The sequence below is a fragment of the Sciurus vulgaris genome (assembly GCF_902686455.1).
Source record: "Sciurus vulgaris genome assembly, chromosome: 6".
Classification (NCBI taxonomy): Eukaryota; Metazoa; Chordata; class Mammalia; order Rodentia; family Sciuridae; genus Sciurus; species Sciurus vulgaris.
The window spans coordinates 49,210,637-49,227,128 of NC_136466.1; the positions used below are offsets into that span (position 1 = coordinate 49,210,637).

Genomic DNA, 16,492 nt, shown 5'->3' on the forward strand with positions numbered 1-16,492 from the left:
AGTTATGTCCTATCATAAAGAGACAGATTTTTTTTTTTTTTTTTTTTTTTTTTTTTTACTCAGTGCTGGGGATCAAAAACTCAGTGCCCTACTAAGCAAGTACTCTACCAGTAAGCCAGTCAGCCCCAGAGAGAAAATTCTTACTGAACCTGTACAAATATCTATATTGCCATGAAGATGAGACTACTCAGAAATACCTTCCAAATTCTGGCAGGATCATGCAGGGAGAAAAAAAATAACTTTTCATCTTCATTTACAAAAGTATATTATACAAAATTGCTATAAACTCTAGGTAGCCTAAAGAAAAGAAAGTTTCCTTTATTCCTGAAAACAAAACATTAAAGAAGAAGCAGTGTATCAGACAAAATAAAAAAACAAATTCTTCATTTGGTCATTCAGTCCCGTGTAATTAATTCTTTTTCTGCTCAATCTTCATTAATAGTTTCCTGAATCTAAGTTTTTTAAAACCTTTAGAGTTCTGGACATTCTCATCTACTCTCGTGGTATGATCTTAAAGTTATCAGGAGTATATATGTTTCAAAGACTTCCATGAATCTCATTGAAGGTGAAACACTTAAAGGTTATAATTATTTGCAAAAGCTTTCAGGAAAGCATCAGGGTAAAATGATTAACTGTCAATGACAAAAAACATGACCATTATTAAAAATTTGATAATCATTTATCATAGTAATAACACAGTTGACAAGGAGATTATTTCTATAGCATAAAACATTTTTTAATTTTTTTTATGTTTTGCAGACTGCATTTTGATTCATTGTACACAAATGGGGTGCATCATTTTGTTTCTATGGTTGTACATGATGTAGATTCATACCATTCATGTAATCATACATATACATAGGGTATGTGATGTCTCATTCCACCATTTTTCATACCCCCCCCCATTTTCTTCTACATAATCTAAAGTTCCTCCATTCTTCTCTTACTCCCCACCCACCCACCCCCATTATATATCATCATTCACTTATCAGGGAAAACATTTGGCCTTTGGGTTTTTTGGGGATTGGCATATTCCACTTAGCATGATATTCTCCAATTCCATCCATTTATTTGCAAATGCCATAATATTATTCTTCTTCACTCTTCCTTTTTTACCCAAAGACCTTAAAAATTAGTGACAGTAAAAATTAGTGTTACTACAGTAACGCAGCCACATCAATGTTTATAGTAGCTCAATTCACAATAGCTGGATTGTGGAACCAACCTACATGCCCTTCAACAGATGAATGGATAAAGAAACTAAGAAACTGTGGTATATATACACAATGGAATATTATTCAGCCCCATAAAACATTTTAATGTAACTGAAAATGTGAATGAAAACATTATACCGTGATTTTCCAGATTTCTAGAAGTTTAATAATGTCTATCCAAACATAACCTAAGAAGATTAAACATCACCTTTATTTGACAATGTTTCTCATGCAGTTTAACATGTCAAATCAGCCTAATTATTTTAACATCCCTCTTTATAGGGCAGCAGAACAGATTCTTTCAAGATGTTCCAGGGACCCTCAAAATTCCCAAAGATAGTTTGAGGTAAAAAAGACTTGGAGTTTGATTTGGAGAAGATTGTCAAGAATATCGATATAAAACATAAGATTAAAAAAGTATCACAGGTCACTATGAGACAAATATTCATTTAGACAGAGTAGTAACTAAAAGACTTCAAGGGCAAATACAAAAAGTTACATAGATGTAAAAACAGTAACCTCAGCTTTTTAATATTGAGAAGATGCGGGGGCGATCCAAGATGGCGGACTAGAGGGTGACTGCATCTCCAGTCACTCCAGAACCCAGGATTCAAGAAGGGGAGGCATTGAGAGACTCGGACTAAAATAGAGCCTCAGGGTGAGTCTCCCCCACCCGGTGAAGTGCTGCCCGGGCGGCAGGCCCGGATTCGGGTGGCTTATTAGAGTAAGGCAGAGCAGCTAGAGTCCTCCCCAGGTGGCCCTGCGCACTCCGGCAGTGGGTTCCGTTCCTGCCCGCAGGTTGCTTCAGGGACCACGACAGGGCAGCCAGGGACTTCCCCAAGCAGCCCGCAGCCCGACCCCTCCAGCGGGAAGCGCCTTTCCAGGCTAGCTTCTCGGAGCAGACCGCCCAGTGAGGGCCTTTCCACACAGAGCCAGCCACAAGTCCCCAAGCCAGCAGTGACCTCCGGCCCGCAAGCAGCCTCTGGGACCAGGGCAAGGCAGCCAGAGACCTCTCCGGCAGACCTGCTCCTGGCACCCGCGGCCGCAGGCTTTTTCCACGGGCGATCCAAGATGGCGGACTAGAGGGTGACTGCATCTCCAGTCGCTCCAGAACCCAGGATTCAAGAAGGGGAGGCATTGGGAGACTCGGACCAAAGTAGAGCCTCGGGGTGAGTCTCCCCCACCTGGTGAAGCGCTGCCCAGGCGGCAGACCCGGATTCGGGTGGCTTATTAGAGTAGGGCAGAGCAGCTAGAGTCCTCCCCAGGCGGCCCTGCGCACTCTGGCGTTGGGCTCCTCCCACAGGGCCAGATTCTCCAGCATCTCGGAGCCGGCCCCCCAGTGAGAGCCTTTCTGCACAGAACCAAGCTTCAATTCCCTGAACCAGGGCGGCGAGTTCCTGCCCACAGATTCCTTCAAGGACCAGGACAGGGCAGCCAGGGACTTCCCCAAGCAGCCCGCAGCACGGCCCCCTCTGGCGGGAAGTGCCTTTCCAGGCTAGCTTCTCGGAGCAGACCCCCCAGTGAGAGCCTTTTCACACAGAGCCAGCTCCAAGTCCTGAAACCAGTAGAGGACTAGGGGCAGCTTTCCTTGGAAGCACTGCATTATCAAGTTACTCCAAGACTTCAGGCTACTGAAGGCTGGGAGGTGATACACTGGAAATCTACAGGGACAATATAAGCCAATAGAAGAATTCTGCAGTATCACAAAGTCCCACTGACATCTGACCAGTATGAGAAGGCAAGGGAAGAAAATGTCACAAACAATCCTAGATACTATATCAATAAAAGTCAATGACAGCACAGCAGAAGATATGTCAGAAAGGGAGTTCAGAATGTACATAATTAAAAGAATCAGGGAAGCAAACGAGGAGATGAAAGAGCAAATGCAGGCATTAAATGATCGCACCAATCAGCAGTTAGAGGAGCAAATAAGGGAAGCAAGAGATCATTTCAATAAAGAGTTAGAGATATTGAAAAAAAAAAAAAACAGAAATCATTGAAATGAAGGAAACAATAAAACAAGTTAAAAACTCCATAGAAAGCATAACCAATAGGATAGAACGCCTGGAAGACAGAACCTCAGATATTGAAGACAAAATATTTAATCTTGAAAACAAAGTTGACCAAACAGAAAAGATGGTAAGAAATCATGAACAGAATCTACAAGAATTATGGGATATCATGCAAAGGTCAAATTTAAGAATTATTGGGATTGAGGAAGGCTTAGAGAAACAAACCAAAGGAATGAACAATCTGTTCAATGAAATAATATCAGAAAATTTCCCAAATCTGAAGAATGAAATAGAAAACCAGGTACAAGAGGCTTACAGGACTCCAAATATACAAAATTACAACAGACCCACACCAAGGCACATTATTATGAAAATACCTAACATACAAAATAAAGACAGAATTTTAAAGGCCATGAGAGAAAAGAATCAAATTACATTCAGGGGGAAACCAATAAGAATATCAGCAGATTTTTCAATCCAGACCCTAAAAGCTAGAAGGGCCTGGAACAACATTTACCAAGCCCTGAAAGAAAAAGGATGCCAACCAAGAATCTTATACCCAGCAAAACTTACTTTCAGATTTGACGATGAAATAAGATCCTTCCATGATAAACAAAAGCTAAAGGAATTTACAAAAAGAAAGCCGGCATTGCAGAACATTCTCAGCAAAATATTCCATGAGGAAGAGATGAAAAACAACGATGCAAATCAGCAACGGGAGGAATTAGCCTAAAGGAATAGGCAAATAAAGGGGAAACCAAATCATGTCAAACAACAAAAATGAGTCAAATGACTGGGAATACAAAGCATATCACAATAATAACCCTGAATGTTAATGGCCTGAACTCATCAATCAAAAGACATAGACTGGCAGAATGGATTAAAAAGAAAAATCCAACAATTTGCTGCCTGCAAGAGACTCATCTCATAGAAAGAGATACCCATAGACTAAAGGTGAAAGGATGGGAAAAAACATACCATGCACACGGACACAGCAAAAAATCTGGAGTATCCATCCTCATTTCAGATAATGTGGACTTCAAGCCAAAACTAGTCAGAAGGGATAAAGAAGGACATTACATACTGCTTAAGGGAAGCATAAATCAGCAAGACATAACAATCATAAACATCTGTGCCCCGAACATTGGCTCATCCATGTACATCAAACAAATCCTTCTCAATTCCAGAAATCAAATAGACCACAACACAATAATACTAGGCAATTTTAACACAATTCTCTCACCACTGGATAGATCGTCCAAACAAAAATTGAATAAAGAAACCATAGATCTCAATGACACAATCAACAATTTAGACTTAACAGACTTATATAGAATATACCATCCAACAAAGAACGAATACACTTTCTTCTCAGCAGCACATGGATCCTTCTCCAAAATAGACCATGTTTTATGCCACAAAGCTACTGTTAGCAAATACAAGAAGATAGAGATACTGCCTTGTACTCTATCAGATCATAATGGATTGAAATTAGAAATAAATGACAGAATAAAAAACAGAAACTTCTCCAATACCTGAAGATTAAATAATACACTATTATATGATGAATGGATAACAGAAGACATCAGGAGGGAAATAAAAAAAATTTTAGAAGTAAATGAGAACAAACACACATCATATCAAAATCTCTGGGACACTGTGAAAGCAGTACTTAGAGGAAGATTTATTTCATGGGGCGCATTCAACAAAAGAAGTAGAAATCAGCAAATAAACGACTTAACACTACAGCTCAAAGCCCTAGAAAAAGAAGAGCAGACCAACACCAAAAGTAGTAGAAGACAGGAAATAGTTAAAATCAGAGCCAAAATCAACGAAATTGAAACAAAAGAAACAGTCGGAAAAATTAACAAAATAAATAGTTGGTTCTTTGAAAAAATAAAATTGATAAACCCTTAGCCACACTAACAAAGAGAAAGAGGGAGAAAACTCAAATTACTAAAATTCGGAATGAACAAGGGAATATCACAACAGACACAAGTGAACTACAAAACATAATTAGAAGTTATTTTGAAAATCTATACTCCAAAAAAACAGAAAACCTCGAAGACATCAACAAGTTTCTAGAGATATACAAATTACCTAAACTGAACAAGGAGGACATACACAACTTAAATAAATCAATTTCAAGCAATGAAATCGAAGAGGTCATCAAAAGCCTACCAACAAAGAAAAGTCCGGGACCAGATGGGTTCTCAGCCGAGTTCTACAAAACCTTTAAAGAGGAGTTCATTCCAATACTTCTCAAAGTATTCCATGAAATAGAAGAGGAGGGAACCCTCCCAAACTCATTCTATGAAGCCAATATCACACTGATACCTAAACCAGACAGAGACACATCGAGGAAAGAAAATTTCAGACCAATATCCTTAATGAACATCGATGCAAAAATTCTCAACAAAATTTTAGCAAATTGCATACAAAAATATATTAAAAAGATAGTGCACCATGATCAAGTGGGTTTCATCCCAGGGATGCAAGGTTGGTTCAACATCCAGAAATCAATAAATGTCATTCATCATATCAACAGACTAAAAGTAAAGAATCACATGATTATTTCAATAGATGCAGAAAAAGCATTTGATAAAATACAGCATCCCTTCATGCACAAAACACTAGAGAAAATTGGGCTAGTGGAAACATTCCTTAACATTGTAAAGGCCATTTATGCTAAGCCCATGGCCAATATCATTCTAAATGGTGAAAAACGGAAAGCATTCCCCCTAAAAACTGGAACAAGGCAGGGATGCCCTCTTTCACCACTTCTATTCAATATCATTCTTGAGACTCTAGCCAGAGCAATTAGACAAACCAAAGAAATTAAAGGGATACGAATTGGAAAAGAGGAACTCAAACTATCCGTGTTCGCTGATTACATGATTATATATTTAGAGGAACCTGGAGATTGCACCAGAAAACTTTTAGAACTCATAAGTGAATTCAGTGAAGTAGCAGGTTACAAGATCAATGCTCATAAATCCAATGCATTTTTATACATAAGTGATGAATCTTCAGAAAGAGAAATTAGGAAAACTACCCCATTCACAATAGCCTTGAAAAAAATAAAATACTTGGGAATCAATCTCACAAAAGAGGTGAAAGACCTCTACAATGAGAACTACAGAACACTAAAGAAAGAAATTAAAGAAAACCTTAGAAGATGGAAAGATCTCCCATGTTCTTGGATAGGCAGAATTAATATTGTCAAAATGGCCATACTACCAAAAGTGCTATACAGATTCAATGCAATTTCAATTAAAATCCCAGTGACGTACCTTACAGATATAGAGCAAGCAATTATGAAATTCATCTGGAAGAATAAGAAACCCAGAATAGCTAAAGCAATCCTCAGTAGAAAGAGCGAAGCAGGCGATATCGCAATACCAGATCTTCAACTCTATTACAAAGCAATAGTAACAAAAACGGCATGGTATTGGTACCAAAATACACAGGTAGATCAATGGTACAGAATAGAGGACATGCACACAAACCCAAATAAATACAATTTTCTCATACTAGACAAAGGTGCCAAAAATATGCAATGGAGAAAAGATAGCCTCTTCAACAAATGGTGCTGGGAAAACTGGAAATCCATATGCAACAGAATGAAACTAAATCCCTATCTCTCACCCTGCACAAAACTCAACTCAAAATGGATCAAGGACCTCGGAATCAGACCAGAGACCCTGCATCTTATAGAAGAAAAAGTAGGTCCAAACCTTCAACTTGTTGTCTTAGGATCAGACTTCCTTAACAGGACTCCCATAGCACAAGAAATAAAAGCTAGAATCAATCACTGGGATAGTTTCAAACTAAAAAGCTTTCTCTCAGCAAAGGAAACTATCAGTAATGTGAAGAGAGAGCCTACAGAGTGGGAGAATATCTTTGCCACTCATACTTCAGATAGAGCGCTAATTTCCAGAATCTATAAAGAACTCAAAAAACTCTACACCAAGAATACAAATAATCCAATCAGCAAATGGGCTAAGTAAATGAACAGACACTGCACACAAGAAGATGTACAAGCAATCAACAGATATATGAAAAAATGTTCAACATCTCTAGTAATAAGAGATATGCAAATCAAAACTACCCTAAGATTTCATCTCACCCCAATTAGAATGGCGATTATCAAGAGCACAAGCAACAATAGGTGTTGGCGAAGATGTGGGGAAAAAGGTACACTCATACATTGCTGGTGGGGCTGCAAATTAGTGCAGCCACTCTGGAAAGCAGTATGGAGATTCCTCAGAAAGCTTGGAATGGAACCACCATTTGACCCAGCTATCCCACTCTTTGGCCTATACCCAAAGGACTTAAAATCAGCATACTACAGAGATACAGCCACATCAATGTTCATAGCTGCTCAATTCACTATAGCCAGATTGTGGAACCAACCTAGATGCCCTTCAGTTGATGAATGGATAAAGAAACTGTGGCATATATATACAATGGAATATTACTCCACCGTGAAGATTGATAAAATTATGGCATTTGCAGGCAAATGGATGAAATTGGAGGATATCATGCTAAGTGAGATAAGCCAATCTGAAAAAACTAAAGGACGAATGATCTCTCTGATAAGCGGATGAGGACATATAAGGGGGGGTAGGACGGTTTAGCGTTAGAGTTAGGGTTAAATTTAGGGTTAGGGATAAGGAGGGTGGTAAGAATGGAGGAAGGAAGGACTGTATAGAGGGAAAAGAGGGGTGGGAGGGGTGCGGGGGAAGGGAAAATAATAACAGAATGAATCAAACAACATTGCCCTATGTAAATTTATGAATTTTAATTAAAATAAATATATTTTTAAAAAATAAAAAAAAATATTGAGAAGATGCAGTTTTACTAATCAAAGACCTAGTTTTGAAGACAACATGCCGAAGCACAGGAAATTATTTTGATAAAACACACAATCTTAATTTAGTCAGATTTCTAAAAGTTAAAAAAATCTTTCACGATATCACATCAAGAATAAACCGATAATTTAGAAACCATCGTGGGCCTGGGGCTGTAGCTCAGTGGTAGAGTGCTTGCCTCGTACATGTGAGGTAGTGGGTTCAATCCTCAGTATCACATAAAATAAATAAATAAATAAAAAATATTGTATCCATCTACAACTAAAAAAATTTTTTAAAACATTTTATCAATATGCTTTTTGATCTCATCATTCCTTTCATAAGATAATAATATATAAATAAATTCATATCTTAGCCAATTTGACCATACATAAAATTCCTTTTCAAATTTCTCTTCCACAGACCTTCGTATAGTTCTTATATATAATCTGAATAAGTATCCTATATTTCTTTTTTCCATTGTTTCCTCAACTTTAAGACAAAAGTTACTCTCCTTTATGAAAAACATAACCTGTCATAACTCATAGCTTCACCTACCAAAAACTTGTCATACTTTTCTCACACACAGAATTGTTTCTTTGTTTTCCTTGGTAGTTTTAATTACAAATATAAACTAGAAGTCTTAACTTTTTCTAACTTTAAGTTCTGGTAAAAATTATAAGTACATAATTATGTACTGTCAGAGAAGCATTCTATAGATTGGCAAATCTGTAAACCACCCTTTCAAAATGTATAGAGGTATGTTCTTTCTCATAGTACAGTTTATAAGTAGTACAGTTTTTCAGTATGGCACAGGTCACATTTACTTAAAAACCTCAATATCTTTTTTTTTTTATTGTAAACAAATGGGATACATGTTGTTTCTCTGTACATGGAGTAAAGGCGTACCATTTGTGTAATCATAAATTTACATAGGGTAATGTCATTTGATTCATTCTGTTATTTTTTCCCTTCCCCCCACCCCTCTTTTCCCTCTATACAGTCCTTCCTTCCTCCATTCTTGCCCCCCTCCCTAACCCTAACTCTAACCCTAACACTAACCCCTCCCACACCCCATTATGTGTCATCATCCACTTATCAGCGAGATCATTCGTCCTTTGGAAAAACCTCAATATCTTTAGTTCTGTAATAAGAATCCAAAAACTATATAAGCCTAGGTAGAGCAATTAATGTTTCAATATTTCACTGTGTATGTAAATGATCCAGGTATTCAATAAATATTCAGCAGTTAATTTCACTTAAAGGGCATAAGTTGCCAAAGGATTATGGGAAACTATTTTGGGTAGGTGTAATACCACACAAGGACAGCTATTACCAAGTTACTTTTCTTGCTAAGAAATTTTGTAACAAAGATAACATGAACTTATTTGACTAATTAACCCAGATAAAATAAAAATTGGGGCTAGCGTTCTAGACTCCTGAATTCACATGAACACACAATTCTCTGTCTTAAAACTATCAATCTGAGGCCTCCTGTTGGACCCAATCCAATTTATGTCACACTCCATTCATCCTTACAGACCTTGTCTAGAACAGAAATGTTTAAATTTGGGATCCCATGATGAAAGTTGAAGAACTCAAATCCAAATGGCTGTTTTAGTCAGCTTTTTCGCCACTGCCACTAAAGGACCTAACCAGAACAACTATAGGGAAGGAAGAGTTTATTTGGGCTTACGATTTCAGAGGTCTCAATCTAGAGACAGCAGACTCCATTCCTCAGGGCTCATGGCAGCAGAGTGTGGCAGAGGGAAGCAGCTCACATGTTGATCAGAAAACAGAGATCCACTTGCCATCTACAAATATATGCCCCAATTCCCACCTCCTCCAGCCACACCCTACCACTTCAATTACCACTCAGTTAATCTGTATCAGGGGATTAATTCACTGTCTGGGTTAAGGCTTTTATAACCCAGTCATTTCTCCTGTGAACCTTCTTGCATTGTCTCACGTGAGCTTTTGGGGGATACCACATCTAAACCATAACACAGGCCTACAAATGTGCAGCAAGTAGCAGTGAGCAAAAGAGGCTCAGCAGAGTATCTCTGCCTGGTTATTCATTGCCTCTGGGGGGTCATGATCAGGGAGTCTTCCTTTTCTTCTTTCTGACACCAGAACTATTAGGCACATTCAAATGTTAACAAGTTTATTTGAGCTTTCAACTCAAATTCATGAATCAGGCAGAACCAAACCACAAGTGGTTTGGGGCTTCACTGAGGTGGCATGAGAGGAAAATTTTATAAAGTGTTCAAGGAAGCAAAGCAAAATAAATATTTGATTGATTAAAATGCAAAGTCCTCAATTAGAGGTTCGTTGGCAGTTTTTGATTTGTAAAGTCTGTAGTGAGAGATTTATTTGTGAGTTTTGTTTGGTTAAGCTTAAGGGGTTTTTTTACTGTTTATATTGAATTGGGTTTCAGTTTGCTCATGCAGGAACTCAAGGCCCTACCGCCATTTTAACCTGTATGTCTCCCAGAATACATGTTGTTTATTTTTTCAACACTGTAAATATTAGAAAAATGTAAGTGCTTTTTAAACATAGGTAACCCAGTTTTTAAAATTAAGTTAATCAAGACTATTAGGGGAACAAGGGAAGAGTTAACATTCCCAGTCTCAAGAAATTGTCTATGCAAATTAAAACTACAACCAAGATTTCATATCACTCTAGTCAGAATGGCAATTATCAAAAATACAGGTAACAATAAAAGAGGATGTGGGGGAAAAGGTATATTCATACATTGCTGGTTGGACTGCATATTGGTACAACCACTCTGGAAAGCAGTGTGGAGATTCCTCAAAAAACTTGGAATGGAACTATCATTTGACCCAGTTATCCTTGGCATATACCCAAAGGACTTTAAAATCAGTGTGACTATAGCGATGCAGCCACATCAATGTTTATAGCATCTACTTCACAATGACTAAGCTATGAAACCAACCTAAGTAACCTTCAACAGATGAATGAAAAAAGAAAATGTGGTATATGTATATATACACAATGGAATATTAACCATAAAGAATGAAATTATGGCATTTGTGCCATATGGAAGGAACTGGAGACTCATACTAAATGAAATAAGCCAATCCCCCAAAACAAAAGGCCAAATGTTCTCTCTTGATATGTGGATGCTAACACCCTAAGGGCGGAGTTCCTTGGAGTAGACCAAGGGACATGAAGGAAAGGGAGAGGGGTGGGGAATAGGAAAGACAGTAGAATGAATCAGATATTACTTTCCTGTGTTCATGTATAAATACACAACCACTGAAAATTGCACATCATGTACAACCACAAGAATGGGAAGTTATACTCCATATATGTGTAATATGTCAAAATATACTCTACTGTCATGTATATATCTAAAAAGTCTAAAAAAAATTTTTTTTAACTAAAAAAATAAAATAATCCTTTGTATTTCTATTGTTATAAAAAGAAAGAAATTCTGTCTCTACCCCATCACCCTTTGCTGATGGTAAAACATTTAAAAATAGTTGAAGTTTATTTATTTTAAATACTTGGTAAAGAATTAGGGGAAATTAGCTAATAGTGTGACTAGCAAAGTGCTGGATGTCTTTATATACATAAATTTCTCACATACCATATCACATTAATACTGATAATTATAATTAACATAAATTTGGTTTGATAAGGTATATTTCTGAGTGCTTTATATAAATGATCTCATTTACTTCTCATTATCCAGTTCTGTTCATATGAAATGAAATTTCATATGAAAGTAAATTCATATAAATTGACTGTGATTTACTTCCCAGGTTTTTCTTTGATAAAGATTTCCTGCACTGGATTAATAAATAAATTTTCCCAAAGATTCTTAACGTAAATGTGAAATTTTTGTCATCTTATAATGCAGATCTGACAGGAGCTCAAGATGGGAGTGTCAGAATGTTTGAATGGGGCCATTCTCAACAAATAACCTGCTTTCGATCTGGTGGCAACTCAAGAGTTACAAGAATGAGATTTAACTATCAGGGAAATAAGGTAGTATGCAAATGGAAATGGGAAAAGAGGATTGTATTAGGGGTTTATAAATATCACTAGTTTGAGTTTCTGAAGTGAATAACTCAGTAATGATGCTTTAATCTTATATGAATTTTTAAAAATTCTTCTCAAAGAGTGCATTTAAATTTATTTGGTTCCTCCTGGATATATACTATATACATGTCCACTAAAATTACAAGTTGCTTTAGGATCAAATGATTATAGGCCCATTTTATATTACACATTTTTTATTATTAAATGTTGATTTCTTTATCCCCTGTAATCTATTCCAAATATGATTTAGCACCAAGTAGCAAGTCACATTTGGGAACTTGGTAGAAGTAATTTTATGGACTCCTTTTCAGATCTGCTGAATCACCATCTGCATTTTAACTACTCTTGTGATTTGTATACTTATTAAAGTTTTAAGAAACACTGCTCTAGAACCAAGGTACTAGGAAACTGATCTAGTCGTCTGTTTAATAAATAGTCTTATCACCGTTAATCCAACCACTATTTGTTTTCTTTGGCTATTTTCCACTATAACAGCAGAGTTCAGGAGAACAAAAACCTTATAGTGGGCAAGCTAAAATATTTATTGTATATCCATTTAAGAAAATTTGCTGACCCTGTCTGCTCTAGAACATCACTTACCTTCATTTTCCGTATTCTCCGCTTTCTTCAAACTGCCTCTCTGCTCCTCATATCTCACTTGCACTTTAAACAATCATTAAAAAGTAAATCAGCCTGTTCTTCATCTTATGGGCCATGAACCACTGAAATTTATTCATGTAAACCCTAGCTGATAGTATGTCTGCTTGTCTTTCCCCTCAATCTCTCGATCTTTAACCCTCCTCACATGTTGCTTGTATAATTATATGCTGCAACCTTTTTGTCTATTGTTTGTCACACAGCTTTTATTTCCATTTTATAAAAGTCAATATTGTTTAATTTAGTTATGAAACCATATTTTAAGAGCTTATTTTTTAATGCCAGTTAGCAACATTCTATGTTCCTTAATGGGAAGTTAAGATGTAATGTAGAAGCCTGTAGAATTTGTATGAGTTAAGCATTGCAAATCTGAAATCTGAAATGTTCCTAACACTGAAACTTATTTAGCATCAAATGAGCATTCCTAATCTGAAAATCCAAAATCTGAAATGCTCTGAAAGTACTTTTGAGCACTTTAGGGTGCTCATAAAGTTTTGGATTTAGGAGCATTTTGGATGTCAGATTTTCAAATTAAGGATGCTCAACCAATATAGTCTATGCAAATATTCCAAAATCTAAAACACTTCTGGTCCCAAGCATTTTTGATAAGGCATACTCAATCTATATTCTCAATCGTGTTCCTTATTAATATCCTTTATATATTCATAATTTTCCAATTTGTTGTCAGTATCACATTGTTCCTGGGGCTGGGGCTGTAGCTCAGTTGCAGAACACTTGCCTAGCATGTGTGAGGCACTGGGTTTGATCCTTAGCACCACATAAAAATAAACAAAGGTACAAAAAAATTTTTTAAATACTACATTGTTCCTAATAGTCATTCTATATCACAACACTTATCTGTTTAATGAATCATCTTGTCAACAAAATTATATAATAAGCAGTATAGTTACCTAACTAAAGGATAGGTAAGATCATATTTTTTCAAGAACCCTTCAAGGCACCTCATGTCAAATTTTTTAGCATGATATTCAATATCTTCCAAAATTTTATTTTTCATCTTTAACACTCATTATAGGCTTCCACATGGGCTATTTTAAGGCTCAACCGGCAGAGAATTTACTGTACATTCACTTCCCTGATGGATCCCAATAGCACAATAAGTAAGCATCCGCTCCCCATTTGATTATCAACTGCAAATAGAAATAGACAACCAACGTCAACAAGGGCAGTAGAAGAACAGGAAAGAGTTCTTGGAAGTTAAAAACATGATTCCCAAAAATTGTGTTCAGTGAGTGAACTGAACCTAATAAGGTATTATGTGTAAAAATATTTAAAGCAGTACTTTTTTTCTTTTTTATTTATTTTTTTTAGATATACATGACAGTAGACATTTTATGCATACATGGAGTATAACTTCTCATTCTTGTGGGTTGTACACGATGTGGAGTTACCCTGGTTGTGTATTTATACATGAACATTGGAAAGTAATGTTTGATCATTCTACCGTGTTTCCTGTTCCCCTCCCCTCCCGCTTTTCTGCATGTACCTTTGTCTAATCCAAGGAACCCCCCCCCCCCTTATTGTGTGTTAGCATCCACATATCAGAGAGAACATTTGGCCTTTGGTTTTTTGGGGATTGGCTTATTTCACTTATTGTGATAGTCTCCAGTTCCATTCATTACCAGCACAAATGCCATAATTTCATTCTTTATGACCAAGTAATATTCCATTGTGTATATATACCACATTTTGTTTTTCCATTCATCTTTACCTAAGCTGGTTTCATAGCTTAGCCATTGAGAACTGGGATGCTATAAATGTTGATAAATGGAATAAATTGAAAACTAGTTTATAAGAGGAAAAAAACAGTTTATTGGAAGTACTGAATAGCAAAACAGAAATAGTTAAAAATCATGTTTATGATTGGGAAGCACAAATTAAGAAATTATTCTATGATAATATCTCAGAAAATGTTCTAAAAAAAGAAAAAAAAACAAAATAATGAAAGAGAAGCAATATTCAAAGAAATAAAGAATAATTCTCCGAAGAATAGATAAAGAACCTGCCTAGTACTATGTAGAAGTATTGAAAAATAACATATACTCACATACATCCTGGTTGTTTTGTTGCTGGGTATTTTTTATTTGAAGGATAAAGAAAAATACTATAAGCTCCATAAGAAGGAGTGGGAGGCATAAATGGTTACTTACAACCTCCACCTTTCAAACTAATGGTATCAGCTCACTCAAAGATTAATGTGACAGTAGAGCATTATCCATAGAATTCTGATAAACAAGAGTTGGAACTGAATTGATACCCATCCATACTATTAAGTCAATGACTAATAATACATGTGTCCCCTTTCTGAAGAACATACCTAGATCTACTTCAGAAAATTGAATAAGCAAGAAATATAAATCTTGGAAAAATACCTGTAGAAACTGGGTTAATATTCCTAATGTTAGCCCTAATAATTTTTAATGGACCAATAATTTAATAGAGTAATAGACTAAGAATAGGAATAATTTTTGAAGAGTCTGTGCATAGTCAGTAACCTTCACTAATAATTTAACTGCAAATTAAAATCAAAGTTTTTTTCCTGATAAAATAGACAAGCCAGGCATGGTGGTGCAGGTCTGTAATCCCAGTGTCTTGGGAGGTTAAGGCAGGAGGATCTTGAGTCCAAAGCCAGCCTCAGCAAAAGTGAGGCACTAAGCAATTCAGACCCTGTCTCTAAACAAAATACAAATATAGGGCTGGGGATGTGTCTCAGTGGTCGAGTGCCCCTGAGTTCAATCCCCAGTCCTCCCAAAATAAATCAGTAAATCAAATAAAATTAACAAATGTTTCAATTTTCTTTTTTTTTTTTTCTTTTTTTTTCTTTTTTTGGCAGTGCTGGGGATTGAACCCAGGGCCTTGTGCTTGCAAGGCAAGCACTCTACCAACTGAGCTATATCCCCAGCCCACAAATGTTTCAAATTTTAAGCCAGCATTAATTTTTTAAAAAAAGGTGTAAATTCATATTTCCACTTAGAATTTAATTTTGCCTTCATCTATCAATTTTAAATGACAGTCTTTGACCAAGCTTTCCCATTTCTAGATATCTGTCTTACATAATTATGAAAAGGCATATATGTATAAAATGTTTAAAACAGCACTTTTTATAATAGACTAAATTGTAAACTGTAAGGGAAAAGTACACAGCTAGATTTATGTCTTGATATGGAAATGTAATAAATGAAAATGTAACTATGGAATTATATATTACAATCCCATTTTTATTAAAAAATGCTGTGTATAAATGTTTGAATATTCATAGAAAGAAATCTTAAAGGACATAGCATCAAATGGTTGAAGTAGGCATTGGATATGGAAGAAGGAGAGGACAAGTGTCCAAAATAAACATTTGTTTTATTTATATACCTCACGTAAGCATACACTATTTTTACAATCGAAAGAAAAAATATTTTAGCTATCTTACTCATTCTAGAAGATCTTTACATACTCCCTTATTGAATTATGTTAATGTCTTCCCAGTTAAAATTATTCTCAAGCTCCCATAGTAGAATTCTTTTACTGTGACAATCCTTATTTTACTTTCTACTCTTACGTGTCTTCCTTGTTTTATATTTCTGAGAGCCCTTATTTGGTCCTGTTCAGAAAAGTTTTCCACCTTACGTGTGATAAAACTTGGCCATATATAAGTTTAATGTATTAATGTAGTACT

General features: G+C 36.1%; 1 protein-coding gene across 4 annotated transcripts in view; it reads left to right on the plus strand.

Moving 5' to 3' along the window:
- DMXL1 (Dmx like 1) overlaps window positions 1–16,492 on the plus strand; it is a 183,729-nt gene that overhangs the window by 156,725 nt on the left and 10,512 nt on the right. For all 4 annotated transcript variants that reach the window (XM_079145658.1, XM_079145659.1, XM_079145660.1 and 1 more), the window contains one exon: window positions 11,966–12,093. In XM_079145658.1, the coding sequence (XP_079001784.1) occupies window positions 11,966–12,093 (128 nt within the window). The remainder of the gene's footprint in view (window positions 1–11,965; window positions 12,094–16,492) is intronic.